This window comes from Mobula hypostoma, chromosome 6 (assembly GCF_963921235.1).
Source record: "Mobula hypostoma chromosome 6, sMobHyp1.1, whole genome shotgun sequence".
Classification (NCBI taxonomy): domain Eukaryota; kingdom Metazoa; phylum Chordata; class Chondrichthyes; order Myliobatiformes; family Myliobatidae; genus Mobula; species Mobula hypostoma.
The window spans coordinates 175,066,302-175,079,691 of NC_086102.1; the positions used below are offsets into that span (position 1 = coordinate 175,066,302).

Sequence of the window (13,390 nt, forward strand, 5' to 3'; positions counted from 1 at the left end):
CAGGTGATTGGCAAAAGGGATACGAGAGGATCATGGGACAGGAGGTCCGGGAAGAAAGACGGGGGGGGGCGGGGGACCCAGAGGATGGGCAAGGGGTATATTCAGAGGGACAGAGGGAGAAAAAGGAGAGTGAAAGAATGTGTGTATAAAAATAAGTAACAGATGGGGTACGAGGGGGAGGTGGGGCATTAGCGGAAGTTAGAGAAGTCAATGTTCATGCCATCAGGTTGGAGGCTACCCAGACGGAATATAAGGTGTTGTTCCTCCAACCTGAGTGTGGTTTCATCTTTACAGTAGAGGAGGCCGTGGATAGACATGTCAGAATGGGAATGGGATGTGGAATTAAAATGTGTGGTCACTGGGAGATCCTGCTTTCTCTGGCGGACAGAGCGTAGATGTTCAGCAAAGCGGTCTCCCAGTCTGCGTCGGGTCTCGCCAACATATATAAAAGGCCACATCGGGAGCACCGGACGCAGTATATCACCCCAGCCGACTCACAGGTGAAGTGTTGCCTCACCTGGAAGAACTGTTTGGGGCCCTGAATGGTGGTAAGGGAGGAAGTGTAAGGGCATGTGTAGCACTTGTTCCGCTTACACGGATAAGTGCCAGGAGGGAGATCAGTGGGGAGGGATGGGGGGGACAAATGGACAAGGGAGTTGCGTAGGGAGCGATCCCTGCAGAATGCAGAGGGGGGGGGGGAGGGAAAAATGTGCTTAAATTAGCACCTGCTTCTTCTCAGGTGCTTGAAAGATACCTGTGTGGTAATTTGAAGGACAGGAGAGTTATCCTTGGCCAACATTTATCCCTCAAATAAATAATGTAAAACTGATAATCACCATCCAACCATTCAAAAGTCCTGCTCTAGCATCAAGCTCACCTGTAGGATTGTAAAATTCATTTCCACTTAGTGTAACCCTGTTCCCACATTCCTTTCACACTCAGTGAGCCCCCCATTCCTTTCCTCTCACCTGATCTACAAGAAAGGTAAATTAAAAGATTGAAATAACATTTTTTTTTTAAAAATCCAATAATTCAGAAAATCTACCAGTCTACCAAAGTCCCATGCATGCCACATTATCAGAGGTTTGCTGTGTTACAGAAACAAATTATTTGGTCATTAGGTTCAGGGTGGTAACTTGCTGTGTTTCACACTTAACGTACTAGCAACACTTTAAAAAATAATTCATTGGGTATAACCTGCATCAGAATGCTCAGAATGAATACACTAGATTAATACAAATTCAAGATTTCCACTTCTAAATTTTACAATGTTCACCCTCCTGAATAATGGACTTGAGACAGAGTTCTATGAAGCTGCTGCAAACAAAGATTTTAAATTGTCTACAACAGTGGAAAAAATTTAAAAGGTAACCAAGCTATATTCTAAAAAAAAATCTATGGATTAACATTTTTTCTTCCGCAGTTCGATCGAGGCACGACAGCAGAGGCACGTGGATGTCAGCGAGTTAGACTAGCGGGAAGAATTTAAAAAGAAGACAGCATTACAGAGTGGGCACGAGAGGAGAGGAAGTCAGAGTAGAAGGGCTTTGGCTCAACGGGGCTTCGGCGATAATGGGTCAAGGCAAGGCAAGTTATTTGTGAAGAATAGAAACAGGAAGTATGTCTGTGATGTATGCCGGTGTTCTGTACTGCGTGTCGGATGTGGGATGTCTGGGAGACTCCCAGCCTACCGGACGGCCACATCTGCGCCAGGTGTGTCAAGCTGCAGCTCCTTAGGGAATGGTTTTGAATGGAGATGCAGCTCGATGACCTTCATATGGTCAGGGAAAGTGAGGGAACGATAGAGAGGAGCTATAGGCAAATAGTCACACTGGGGCCTCGGGAGACAGTTAAGTGGCTAACAGTCGGGAGAGGGATGCGCAAGAGTCAGATACTAGTGAGTACCTCTGTGGCTGTCCCCCTTAACAATAAGTACTCCAGTTTGAGTACTGCTTTGGGGGGCAGCCTACCTGGGGGAAGCAACAGTGGTCGCACCTCTGGCACAGAGTCTGGCCCTGAGGCTCAGAAGGGTAGGGAAAGGAAGAGGATGGCAGCAGTGATAGGGGACTCTATAGTTACGGTATCAGACAGGCGATTCTGTGGACACAGGAAAGAAACACAGATGGTAGTTTGCCTCCTAGGTGCCATGGTCCGGGATATTTCTGATCACATCCACGATATCCTGAAGTGGGAAGGTGAACAGCCAGAGGCTGTGGTACATATTGGTACCAATGTCATAGGTAAGAAAAGAGAGGAGGCCCTGAAAACAGACCACAGGGAGTTAGGAAAGAAGCTAAGATGCAGGACCATAAGGGTAGTAATCTCAGGATTACTGCCTGTGCAACGCAATAGTGAGTATAGGAACACAGTGAGGTGGGGTATAAATGTGTGGCTGAGGGATTAGAGCAAGGGCAGGGAATCAGATTTCTGGATCATTGGGACCACTTTTGGGGCAGGCGTGACCTGTACAATAAGGATGTGTTGCATTTGAATCAGAAAAGGATCAATATCATGGCAGGAAGGTTTGCTAAGGCTACTGGAGAGTTTAAACTAGAATTGCTGGGGGGTGGGAACTGAACTAAAGAGACGGAGGAAGGAGCGGTTGGCTCACAAATAGAGGAAGCTTGTAGGCAGTGTGAGAGGGACGATAGGCAGGTGATAGAGAAGGGATACGCTCATACTGATGGTTTCAGATGTGTCTATTTTAATGCAAGGAGTATCAAAACAAAGCAGATGAGCTTAGAGCGTGGATCAGTACTTGGAGCTATGATGTTGTAGCCATCACAGAGACGTGGATGGCTCGGGGGCAGGAATGGTTACTTCGAGTGCCGGGCTTTAGGTGTTTCAGAAAGGACAGAGAGGGAGGCAAAAGAGGTGGGGTCATGGCACTGCTGATCAGAGATAGTGCCACGGCTGCAGAAAAGGAGGAAGTCATGGAAGGATTGTCTATTGAGTCTCTGTGGGTGGAAGTTAGAAATAGGAAGGGGTCAATAACTCTACTGGTATTTTTTTTTTAAATATAGACCACCCAATAGTAACAGGGACATCAAGGAGCAGATAGGGAGACAGATTCTGGAACGGTGCAATAATAGCAGGGTTGCTGTGATGGGAGATTTTAATTTCCCCAATATGAATTGGCATCTCCCAACAGCAAGGGCTTTAGATGGGGTGGAATTTGTTATTGTGTCAAGAAACCTTCCTGAACACACCTATATAGAAAAGCCTACAAGAGGAGAGACTGTACTTGATCTGGTATTGGGAAATGAACCTGGTCAGGTGTTGGGTCTCTCAGTGGGAGAGCATGTTGGAGACAGTGATCACAATTCTATCTCCTTCACCATAGCATTGGAGAGGGATAGGAACGGACAAGTTAGGGAAGTGTTTAATTGGAGTAAGAGGAAAAATGAAGCCATCAGGCAGGAACTTGGAAGCATAAATTGGGAGCAGATGTCCTCAGAGAAATGTACAACAGAAATGTAGCAAATATTCAGGGGATATTTGCATGGCATTCTGCATGGGTATGTTCCAATGAGACAGGGAAAGGATGGTAGGGTACAGGAACCGTGGTGTACCAAGGCAGTTGAAAATCTAGTCAAGAAGAAAAGCTTACAAAAGGCTCAAAAAACTAGGTAATGATAGAGATCTGGACTAGCAGGAAGGAGCTAAAGAATGAAATTAGGTGAGACAGAAGGGGCCATGAGAAGGCCTTGGCAAAAACCCCAAGGCATTCTACAAGTACGTGAAGAGCAAGAGGATAAGACTTCAGAGAATAGGACCAATCAAGTGTGACAGTGGAAAAGTGTGTATGGAACAGGAAGTAGCAGAGGTACTTAATGAATACTTTGCTTCAGTATTCACTATGGAAAAGGACATTGGCGATTGTAGGGATGATTTAAAGCGGACTGAAAAGGCTGAACATATAGACATTAAGAAAGAGGATACGCTGGAGCTTTTGGAAAGCATCAAGTTGGATAAGTCACCAGGACCGTATGAGATATACCCCAAGCTACTGTGGGAGGTGAGGGAGGAGATTGCTGAGTCTCTGGCAACTATCTTTGCATCACCAATGGGGATGGGAGAGGTTCTGGTGGATTGGAGGATTGCAGATGATGTTCCCTTATTCAACAAAGGGAGTAGAGATAGACCAGTGAGTCTGACTTCAGTGGTTGGTAAGTTGATGGAGAAGATCCTGAGAGGCAGGATTTGTGAACATTTGGAGAGGCATAATATGATTAGGTATAGTCAACATGGCTTTGTCAAAGGCAGGTCATGATTACAAGCCTGATTGAATTTTTTGAGGATGTGACTAAACACACTGGTGAAGGTAGAGCAGTAGATCTAGCATCTATGGATTTCATCAAGGCACTTGATAAGGTATCCCATGCAAGGCTTACTGAGAAAGTAAGGAGGCATGGGATCTTGCTTTCTGGATTCAGAACTGGCTTGCCCACAGAAGGCAAAGAGTGGTTGTAGATGGGTCATATCCTGCATGGAGGTCTGTGACCAGTGGTATGCCTCAGGGATCTGTTCTGGGACCCTTTCTCTTCGTGATTTTTATAAATGACCTGGATGAGGAAGTGGAGGGATGGGTTAGTAAATTTGCTGATGACACAAAGGTTGGGGGTGTTGTGGATAGTGTGGAGGGCTGTCAGAGGTTACAGTGGGACATTGATAGGATGCAAAACTGAGCTGAAAAAGTGGCAGATGGAGTTCAACCTAGATAAGTGTGAAGTGGTTCATTTTGGTAGGTCAAATATGATGGCAGAATATAGTATTAATGGTAAGACTCTTAGCAGTGTGGAGGATCAGAGTGATCTTGGGGTCCAAGTCCATAGGACACTCAAAGCTTCTGCGCAGGTTGACTCTTTGGTTAAGAAGACATACGGTGTATTGGCCTTCATCAACCATGGGATTGAGTTCAAGAGCTGAGAGGTAATGTTACTGCTATATAGGATGACCCCAGTTGGAGTACTGTGCTCAGTCATCTCACTACAGGAAGGATGTGGAAACTATAGAAGGGGTGCAGAGAAGATTTACAAGGATGTTGCCTGGATTGGGGGGCATGCCTTATGAGAACAGGTTGAGTGAACTTGGCCTTTTCTCCTTGGAGCAACAGGAAATGAGAGGTGACCTGATAGAGATGTACAAGCTGATGAAAGGCATTGATCGTGTGGATAGTCAGAGGCCTTCTCCCAGGACTAAAATGGTTAACATGAGAGGGCACAGTTTTAAGGTGCTTAGAAGTAGGTACAGAGGAGATGTTAGGGGTCTCCCATGAAGTCCTTGCACCTTTAACTAAAGATACTTTTGCTTATTAACCCATAAACACCCCACCTTATTCATCACAAATGATTTGACACTTGCACTGTCAAAACCCATATCCATGCCTTTATTTCTTTTTAGACACCAGTATTCAAGACACAGTTCTAACTGACTGCTATATTCTACCTTCTAAATTCAGTCAAACAGATTCTTTTCTTTTCAAAATTCACACCCAGTACCATTCATTTTTCATTGTTGAACTTGCTAACTCTGATCATTCTAATTAAGCAACTTTCTGATTCAAAATTTGCCAAGCATTTTTAAAATTCCCCACGGCCTTGCCTCTCCTCCCCAAAAAAAATCCTCCAGCCCTACAAACCTCCAAGAAACTTGTGTTCCTCCAAAGTCTGCCTGCTGGCAAGCATTCTTGCCCACCACACTTTTGCTCTGAATTATAGAATTTAATAGATTCTTGAAGACTGGAAGCAAGATGAGATGCTATTCCTGAAGTTCATATTGGGCATTGCTGAACAGCAAAAAAAAAAGCCACAGGTGGATAGATGAGACCAAAGGGGAAATGGAGAATTAAAGTGGCAGGCAACAGGATACTCCAGTGAGCTGAATTCGGGTGTCAACAAGGTGATCACCCAGTCTGTATTTGGTTTCCCCAATACTGTGAAGGCTATATATTGTAAACACCGAATGCAATACATTAGACTGGAGGAAAAACATTTAGCCTATCAACAGTATCACAGTAAGCCACCTCAAGATGCTTCATGCATTTATTGCAATTACAATAACTTACCTTTACACCAAGTACTTGGAAAGGCCAGTGTCATCAATACCGGAAGAATGATTTTTCCAGTTGCCATCATAAAACTAAAACACAAAAACAAGTTAAATTTAAATGATCTTTAACTCATCTATGTACATCTGAATTTTTTTTTAACGAAAAAACAAAGGGGATAATATACCATGGAAGTAGGAAATAATTACAAGCCACAAATACAGGCATAGATATCATATTTGTGCAGTCCAAACAGTCCCCAAACACAATTCCGGTTAACCAAGACGACCAAATATGTCACAATTATGATTTTTCTCAAAATAGATAATCTGGCTCTATCCACCACTGTTTACTTCACCAAGATGTAGAAGTTGTCAGCATTCATCTGGTTGTCACTTGACTGTGTACGCTGAAAGCCACCAAACAGATTATTACAGTATCTGCCTTAAAAGGAGTTAATACCACAAAGTATTTAAATTTGCGATCTTTTAAGTAAGCCTTTTGAAGAAATTAAATAAAATTAAGGAAACTCTGTTTCAGTGCTAAATACAATGGTCCTCTGCTTGCCAATTAAAACATAAGAATATAGCATTGTTCCAAAGGCCGGGCTGTGGGAGCAGAGACATACAGTTCAATGGCACATTCTTTTCAAACGGTATGTCACTTGGGACTGAGTCAATGATGAGCACTACAGCTCACTAACTCATATGAGAGACAACCTTCATCGCCTGCAAGATTGGTAGCCCTACATAATGGCACCCAGTGGGAATCCAATACTCTCAGCCTCGACAATAAAGTTGTTTTCTGCTGCAGATACAAGGATGTTGAAATACAGTTGCTCAAATGAAACTCCATGTCAAAAGTCAGTGTAATTATACCTAAGCCAGACGTATGACTCAGCCTACAACATAAACGCGAGAAGCTGCGGTCAGACCTGTATCACAGATGTTACTAGATAGTTACTTCAGCACATATTCAAAACAAAGTAGTCAGAAGTGGGGATGAGTGAGCCAGGAGAGATAGTATCTAAGTGTAGCTGTTATAAATGCAAAATTGATCATAATCAAGCAATAATTAAGAACACACAAACTGAAAAGAATGTTTGGCTTTTTAGCCAAAGTACATTTACAGATTTCTTGTACATAACTCATAGCTTTGAAAAGATGAACCAGAGCTTTGTACTGAGAAATTTGACATAGAAAGCCACACACATGCAAACTAGATACTGAAGGTGCTCATTGATCTAACGGGATCCTATAACTTGAAAAGTTGCAGAACATCAAGTTGAAAGAACATATTTCAGACTCTGGACTCATTAAAAATTGCACTTGTTTTGTTCTCTTGCATCTATAAGCTGACCTGTGCCTCTCTGCTCTATTTCAGAAACATCAATACACAAGTAATTGATTACTGTCATCTATGTTCTATATGCATAGTTTAGAATAGTGGCATATACATGAAGTACAGCATATTTAAAATAGATAGAGAACAAAAATAATAAAAGAATGATATATAGAGACCTACTTCCTGCTAATGCACAGGGAAAGAATTCTCCAACAAGGATGATCAGTTTATACCCACGGACGTGCTGAGTGAGTAGGAGAGAACTAGTTTTTTTTGTTGGGGCCATGGTAAAAGATAAATTATGGGAGACATTTTTTGCTTAGTTAACAGTTCAGTTTGCTTTATCTCTGGAGGGAACGTACTGCAAAATTTAAACATACTTATTTTATGCCGATAAACCAATATGAAATAGAGCTGCAAAGTGTTCGACACACACAAAATGCTGGATAAACTCAGCAGGCCAGGCAGCATCTTATGGGAAAAAAAGTACAGTCGTCACTTCAGGTCGGGACCCTTTGGCAGGACTGGAGGAAAAAAGATGAAGAGTAGATTTAAAAGGTAGGAGAGGGGAGAGAGAAACACAGGGTGATAGGTGAAACCGGGAGGGGAATGGATGAAGTAAAGAGCTGGGAAGTTTATTATGGAAAAAAAAATACAGACCATGTCTGAAGCCGAGACCCAAAGAAAAAAGTAGATCAGTCTGACTTCTGAGTTGATTTCAGTGGGTAGTTCGAGCAGACGCTGCACCAGGTTTCAAACAAGAGAAAACTTGCAGTTGCTGGAAAAGCAAGCAACAAGTTAATTGTTGAAAATGCTGGAGGAACTCAGTAGGCTAGACATCCTTGGAAAAAATACAGTCGATGTTTCAGTCCAAAACATTGACTGTACTTTTCTTCCCCCACCCACCATAGATGCTACCTGGCCTACTGAGTTCCTCCAGCATTTTGTGTGTGTTACACTGCACCAGATTTTATCCCTTATGTTTACCAAGCTTAACAAAACTAAACCACAGCAGAAGTATGAAATCTACAGGTTGCTTCAGGTGACAGGATTTAGGATAAAAATAATAAGCAAATTTTCTTCATTTAATGAAAGCGCCAAAAATGTTATAACATTTTAAAGATGTCAATTAGAACTATGTCTAAGACTGGGTGTGGTTATGATACTCAACATACTCAAATAGATAACTAGATGAATTAACTTGTAGAGACAGCACACGACAGATTCTGGGATATGGAGCAACACAAGATGCTGGAAAAACTCAACAGGTCGGGAAGCACGTATGGAGGGAAATCCAATGGCATCACCACTGAACTCCCGAACTTTCAGTAAACCGCTCTCTCCTCATGATCTGCCCAGTTTTTCCTAAACTTACCCAAGTCCTCATAACACAATTTCTTTCCCCTTTTCCACCGCATCTCCCATTCACACAGATACCCCTTATTAGTTACCCTCCTCCGCTATTCCCATCTGCCTTCCCCCACCTCCTTCACTAGATTCCATGCTCCACTCATCTCTCAGCCTGAAACATTCCAGACTGCTTTATGTCATTTCCAGTACACAAGTGTAAAGGAGAACAAAATAATTGTTACTTTGGATCTGATGCAGTACAAAAATTTTTTTAAAAAAAAACACAATAAATATAAATATGCAAGATAGCCTATGTACATAAGAATGATCGTATGTCCATAAAGTGACACTAGACACAGAGTGCCTGACTGGAAATGATAAAGTAGCGGCGATTGGGGTTGTGGAGAGCGGGTTTGTAGACGGAGAAGTTGATCGGACTTATTGCTTGTATCTGGTTGTCCTGGTCTAGATACTACGTAGCCTCCTCGATGGCAGAGAGACATAAGCAAGGTGGCTGGAATGCTTCATGGTGTGACTGCCTTTGCCCCACACCTTTCTGTATACACACTATGTCCTTGATGCTGGGTAGACTGGTGCCTCTGAAGGCAGTTTTGACTACTCTTCCTGTCCACTGCAGTGCAATTTCCATACCAAGCGGTGACGCAGCATGGTAGGCTGCTCTCTATTGCACATCTGTAAAATGACGAGAGCATAGATGTGCAAAGTCCAGCTCTCTACAACCTCCTCAGAAAGTGGAGGCATTGGCAAACTTCCCTGATTGTGTTTAATGTTGACTGCCCATTGATGCTGTTTGACCCGCAGAGATTCTCCAGCATCTTGTTTGTTGAAATAAATTAACTTGGAACTTTGTTTAGAAAATACACCAAGTAAGATTAGATACAAAATCTAGAAGGCTAGTCAAATCCAAAAAGTTCAATACTATGTAAAGCACTGTAAGGATTCACTGCTAATGTAATGGCTTCTCTGTAATGTTTCATTGCTGAGGTAATGGTTTCACTGCAGCAGCAATATTTGGGTTATGGCTGGACTGTGGTATGCATGTTAGCCAATCAGGAGATTGTTGCTCTGTCTTGTGAATCTGGAAGGAGATTTTTCACGGTCTTTGGTGGTGGAGAGATGAAGAGGGAAGACTTGTGGAGAGAGCTGGTAGACCACCGGACGGAGTGGACTGGGATCTGAGGGTCCGAAGGTCGGCAATGCCGGAAGGAGATCGACAGTGGAAGAATGGCAAATTCATGAGCTCCAACATGCACTTTTGACTTTTCCTTGAATTTTTTAAACTTTTTATTTTCATTACTAACCCTATATTCAGATTAAGATTCATAAAGTTGAATCACTTAAGTGCATAATGGTGTACTGTCTGATATTTTGCGTTGTGGGTTTGTAACTGGGCGGTACATTACACAGCATCCACACAAACTTGATTTCCCAGTTTGGCGGGGCCAGAGGCTGTTTTCCCCATACAACCTGGCCGAACCTGAGGGTTACAACTACATATCAGGCTCAGTTTAAGTCAGCTGCAGTAACTTTCACATTAAAATGATTAAAGCATCATATTGCCCAGAATAATTTGTCACCCTCTACGAAAGAAAGAGGTTGCAAGGATATCCTGTGCTAGTGTCTGCAGCTGTTATTGTCACTTAACTCAGAGGTGCCATGATTCTTTACACTAACAAAAAGACATTAGTGGCTGGCTGCTTTTATTTCAGCCCATGAAATAGCTCAAGGAAGCCAGAACTTGGGCCAACAATGTCAGTCACAAAACTGAAACATCAATGGTCTCGTTAGAAAAGAAACTTATAGCAAGTGAAAAGCATTCCTCTATAATTGAAAAAAAAACACCAATACAGTAATGCCCATAATTCAGGATGAAAATTAAAGACACGGCCGCCAGTGCTCAACGTTGCAAAGATGAGAACTTGACAGTCAGGATTACTGAACGACAGATATGTGGAAACCCATAACACCGGTTAGTGATTCCCAGCCCTCCAAGTATGTGCTTTTGCAGTGTTCAGGCACTGAACAGAGTTTCAACTTTAGGGATGAAAAAGCAATAATGATGCCTGATGAAAAACAACGGGCTAGACTACACTGGTAGATAGCTAGGCATCTCAGAAGTGCCAGCTAACTGTAGCATGCACATCAGAGCACTACAGACTCCAGAGCTTGAAGATGGCAATGACAAAGCTGGAATGTACTGGAAGGTGATGAAAATTTAATAGCAGAAGTCTTAATTTGAACTGCTAGCTGTTTTTCCTCTCTCCAAAAAATGCTGAATGACCTGCTACATATTTGCAAAGCTTTGATTTTCTTTTTAATTTCAGAGCCAGAAATCATCGGGAGCTAAAATTGTAGAGGAAGAAACTGCAAGCTGGGTCCAGAGCAAGGTGGCCCAACAAAAAGGACAAAGGAGAACAAAATAATTGTTACTCCAGATCCAATGCAGTACAAAAAATACACAAGAACAGAATAATGATTTTAAAAGCACAATAAATATACATACAAAAATAGCATCTATTCATAAATGGACTGCACATCTATGAAGTGTGGCAAGGCACAGGAGTGTCTGCACATATGGTGACTGACAGGAAATGTTATAGTAGTAGTGGTTGGGGCTGTAGAGGGGTGATTTAGTAGTGGTGGTGTTGATCAGCCTTACTGCTTGGGGAAAGTAACTGCTTTTGCACCTGGTGTGATTGCTACATAGCCTCCTCCCTGATGGGAGGGGGACAAACCATTCGGTTGGGTGGGATCCTTCATGATGTTACTGCCTTTATACCACACCTTTCTTTACATATACACAATTCTTTACAAATACTCCAAACAATAATTGCCAAACAATTTTTTCTAGCTTTGAAACACCAAGCAGAAAAGAACTTTCAGAACAGTTCATTCAGGTTCCAGAGTTTTTTTTTAAAAAAACACCAGTTTTGTTGATTTTTCAGTATCTATCTTGTATATCCTATTATTTATTCTGAAGAATGTGATAACAACTGGCATTCATTTCTTTCCAAATCAGCTTGATGGCATCACAGTTATAACATTCCACAGATCCACAAATTCTTGACAGTAAGTGAGCTGACAAACAGGAAATCCACATCAGAAGATCCTCAAGTGTTGCTAGCTGATTTTTGTCATTAAGAGCAACTTTACCACTGACCAGAAAACCTAAGTCAGTGTTTGGAGAATACTACAAAAAGTGGTGGATATGGCCCAGTCCATCAAGGGGAAAGCACCCTCCACCACTGAGCACAACTACATGAAAAGCTGTCACAGGAAAGCAGCATCCATCATCAGGGATGCTCACCACCCAGGACATACCTCCTTCTCGCTGCTGCCATCAGGAGGAAGGTAGAGGAGCCTCAGGACTCATGCCACCAGGTTCAGGAATAGTTATTACTCCGCAACCATCAGGCTCTTGAACCAAATGGGATAATTTCATTTACTCCATCTTTGGAATGGTCTCACAAACTATGGATTCCCCTTCAAGGACTCTTCATCTTATGTTCTCAGTATTTATTGCTTATTTATTCATTATTATTATTTCTTTCTTTTTGTATTTGCACACTGATTGAACATCCAAGTTGATGTGGTCCTTCATTGATTCTGTTATGGTTATTATTCTAGGTATTTGAGTACACGCACAAGAAAATTAATCTCAGAATTATATATGGTGACATATGTACTTTGATAATAAACTTATTTTTAACTTGAAATACACAGCAAGTTATCTTTAGCAGTTCAGAAAATTAGACAATTCTTAACCACAATAACAAGTAAAACATCATACACATTGTTGTTTGCGTCATACACATTGGAGTTGAGTTTCTCTACTGCATTAAAATAGAGCAAAAATTGAAAACCTATTGTAGATTCAAACAATGGTACAACTGCACAGAAATTGAAGCAACCAATTTTATTTTTGAATCTTTTTAAAATTAGTGAATTGCATTGCAAACTCACTCAAAATCCACATTACATGGGATTTCTTCTTGGCTTTCCAAACAGTTTGTTACATACTCCTAATCATTTTCAGGGTTTGGACATTGGGGGCAAGGCCCATCTCTAATTGCCACAAGGTGGTGTCGCTGAAGTGCTGCAGATCTTTCTGAAGAAGATACTCCCAACTGTGTTGTTGCAGCGGGGACTCCAAGATCTGTACTTAGCAATCAAGGATTGGCAAGTCGACATGGTGGGCATCCTGAAAGGAAATTAGCATTTTCTAAATAATATGCCTGTGGAAGAAGGAATGTTTAGGTTGGTGGATGAGGATGCAAGAAATAAATGGGCTGATTCATCTAGAATGATGTCACTTTTTTTGGGGGGAGTTGCTGGAGTTGGATATCATCTACACCACAATCAGTAATGAAGAAGCCAAGGATCTAGTGTACTTAGAACATAGTTCGCACTATGTTGTGCCAACATTTTAACGTACACACCCAACACCTATGTGAGGATCTCGTTTGTGGATTTTAGCTCTGCCTTCAACACTATTTTCAGGAGTTGCTCTGCAGCAAGATACAGCTATAGCATCTGTTGGTGGATTACGAACTTCCTGACAGGAAGGAAGCAGTACATAAGGCAGGGCTCCTACTTGTCCAATCCAATGTCTATAAGCACAGGCTC

At 42.1% G+C, this 13,390-nt stretch overlaps 1 protein-coding gene across 1 annotated transcript in view; it reads right to left on the minus strand.

Moving 5' to 3' along the window:
- Nucleotides 1-13,390, minus strand: part of LOC134348621 (activin receptor type-1-like) — a 111,313-nt gene that overhangs the window by 72,216 nt on the left and 25,707 nt on the right. Inside the window, exon 2 of the mRNA XM_063052286.1 lies at nucleotides 6,068-6,141. Coding sequence (XP_062908356.1) covers nucleotides 6,068-6,137 — 70 coding nt within the window. The 5' untranslated portion in view covers nucleotides 6,138-6,141. The remainder of the gene's footprint in view (nucleotides 1-6,067; nucleotides 6,142-13,390) is intronic.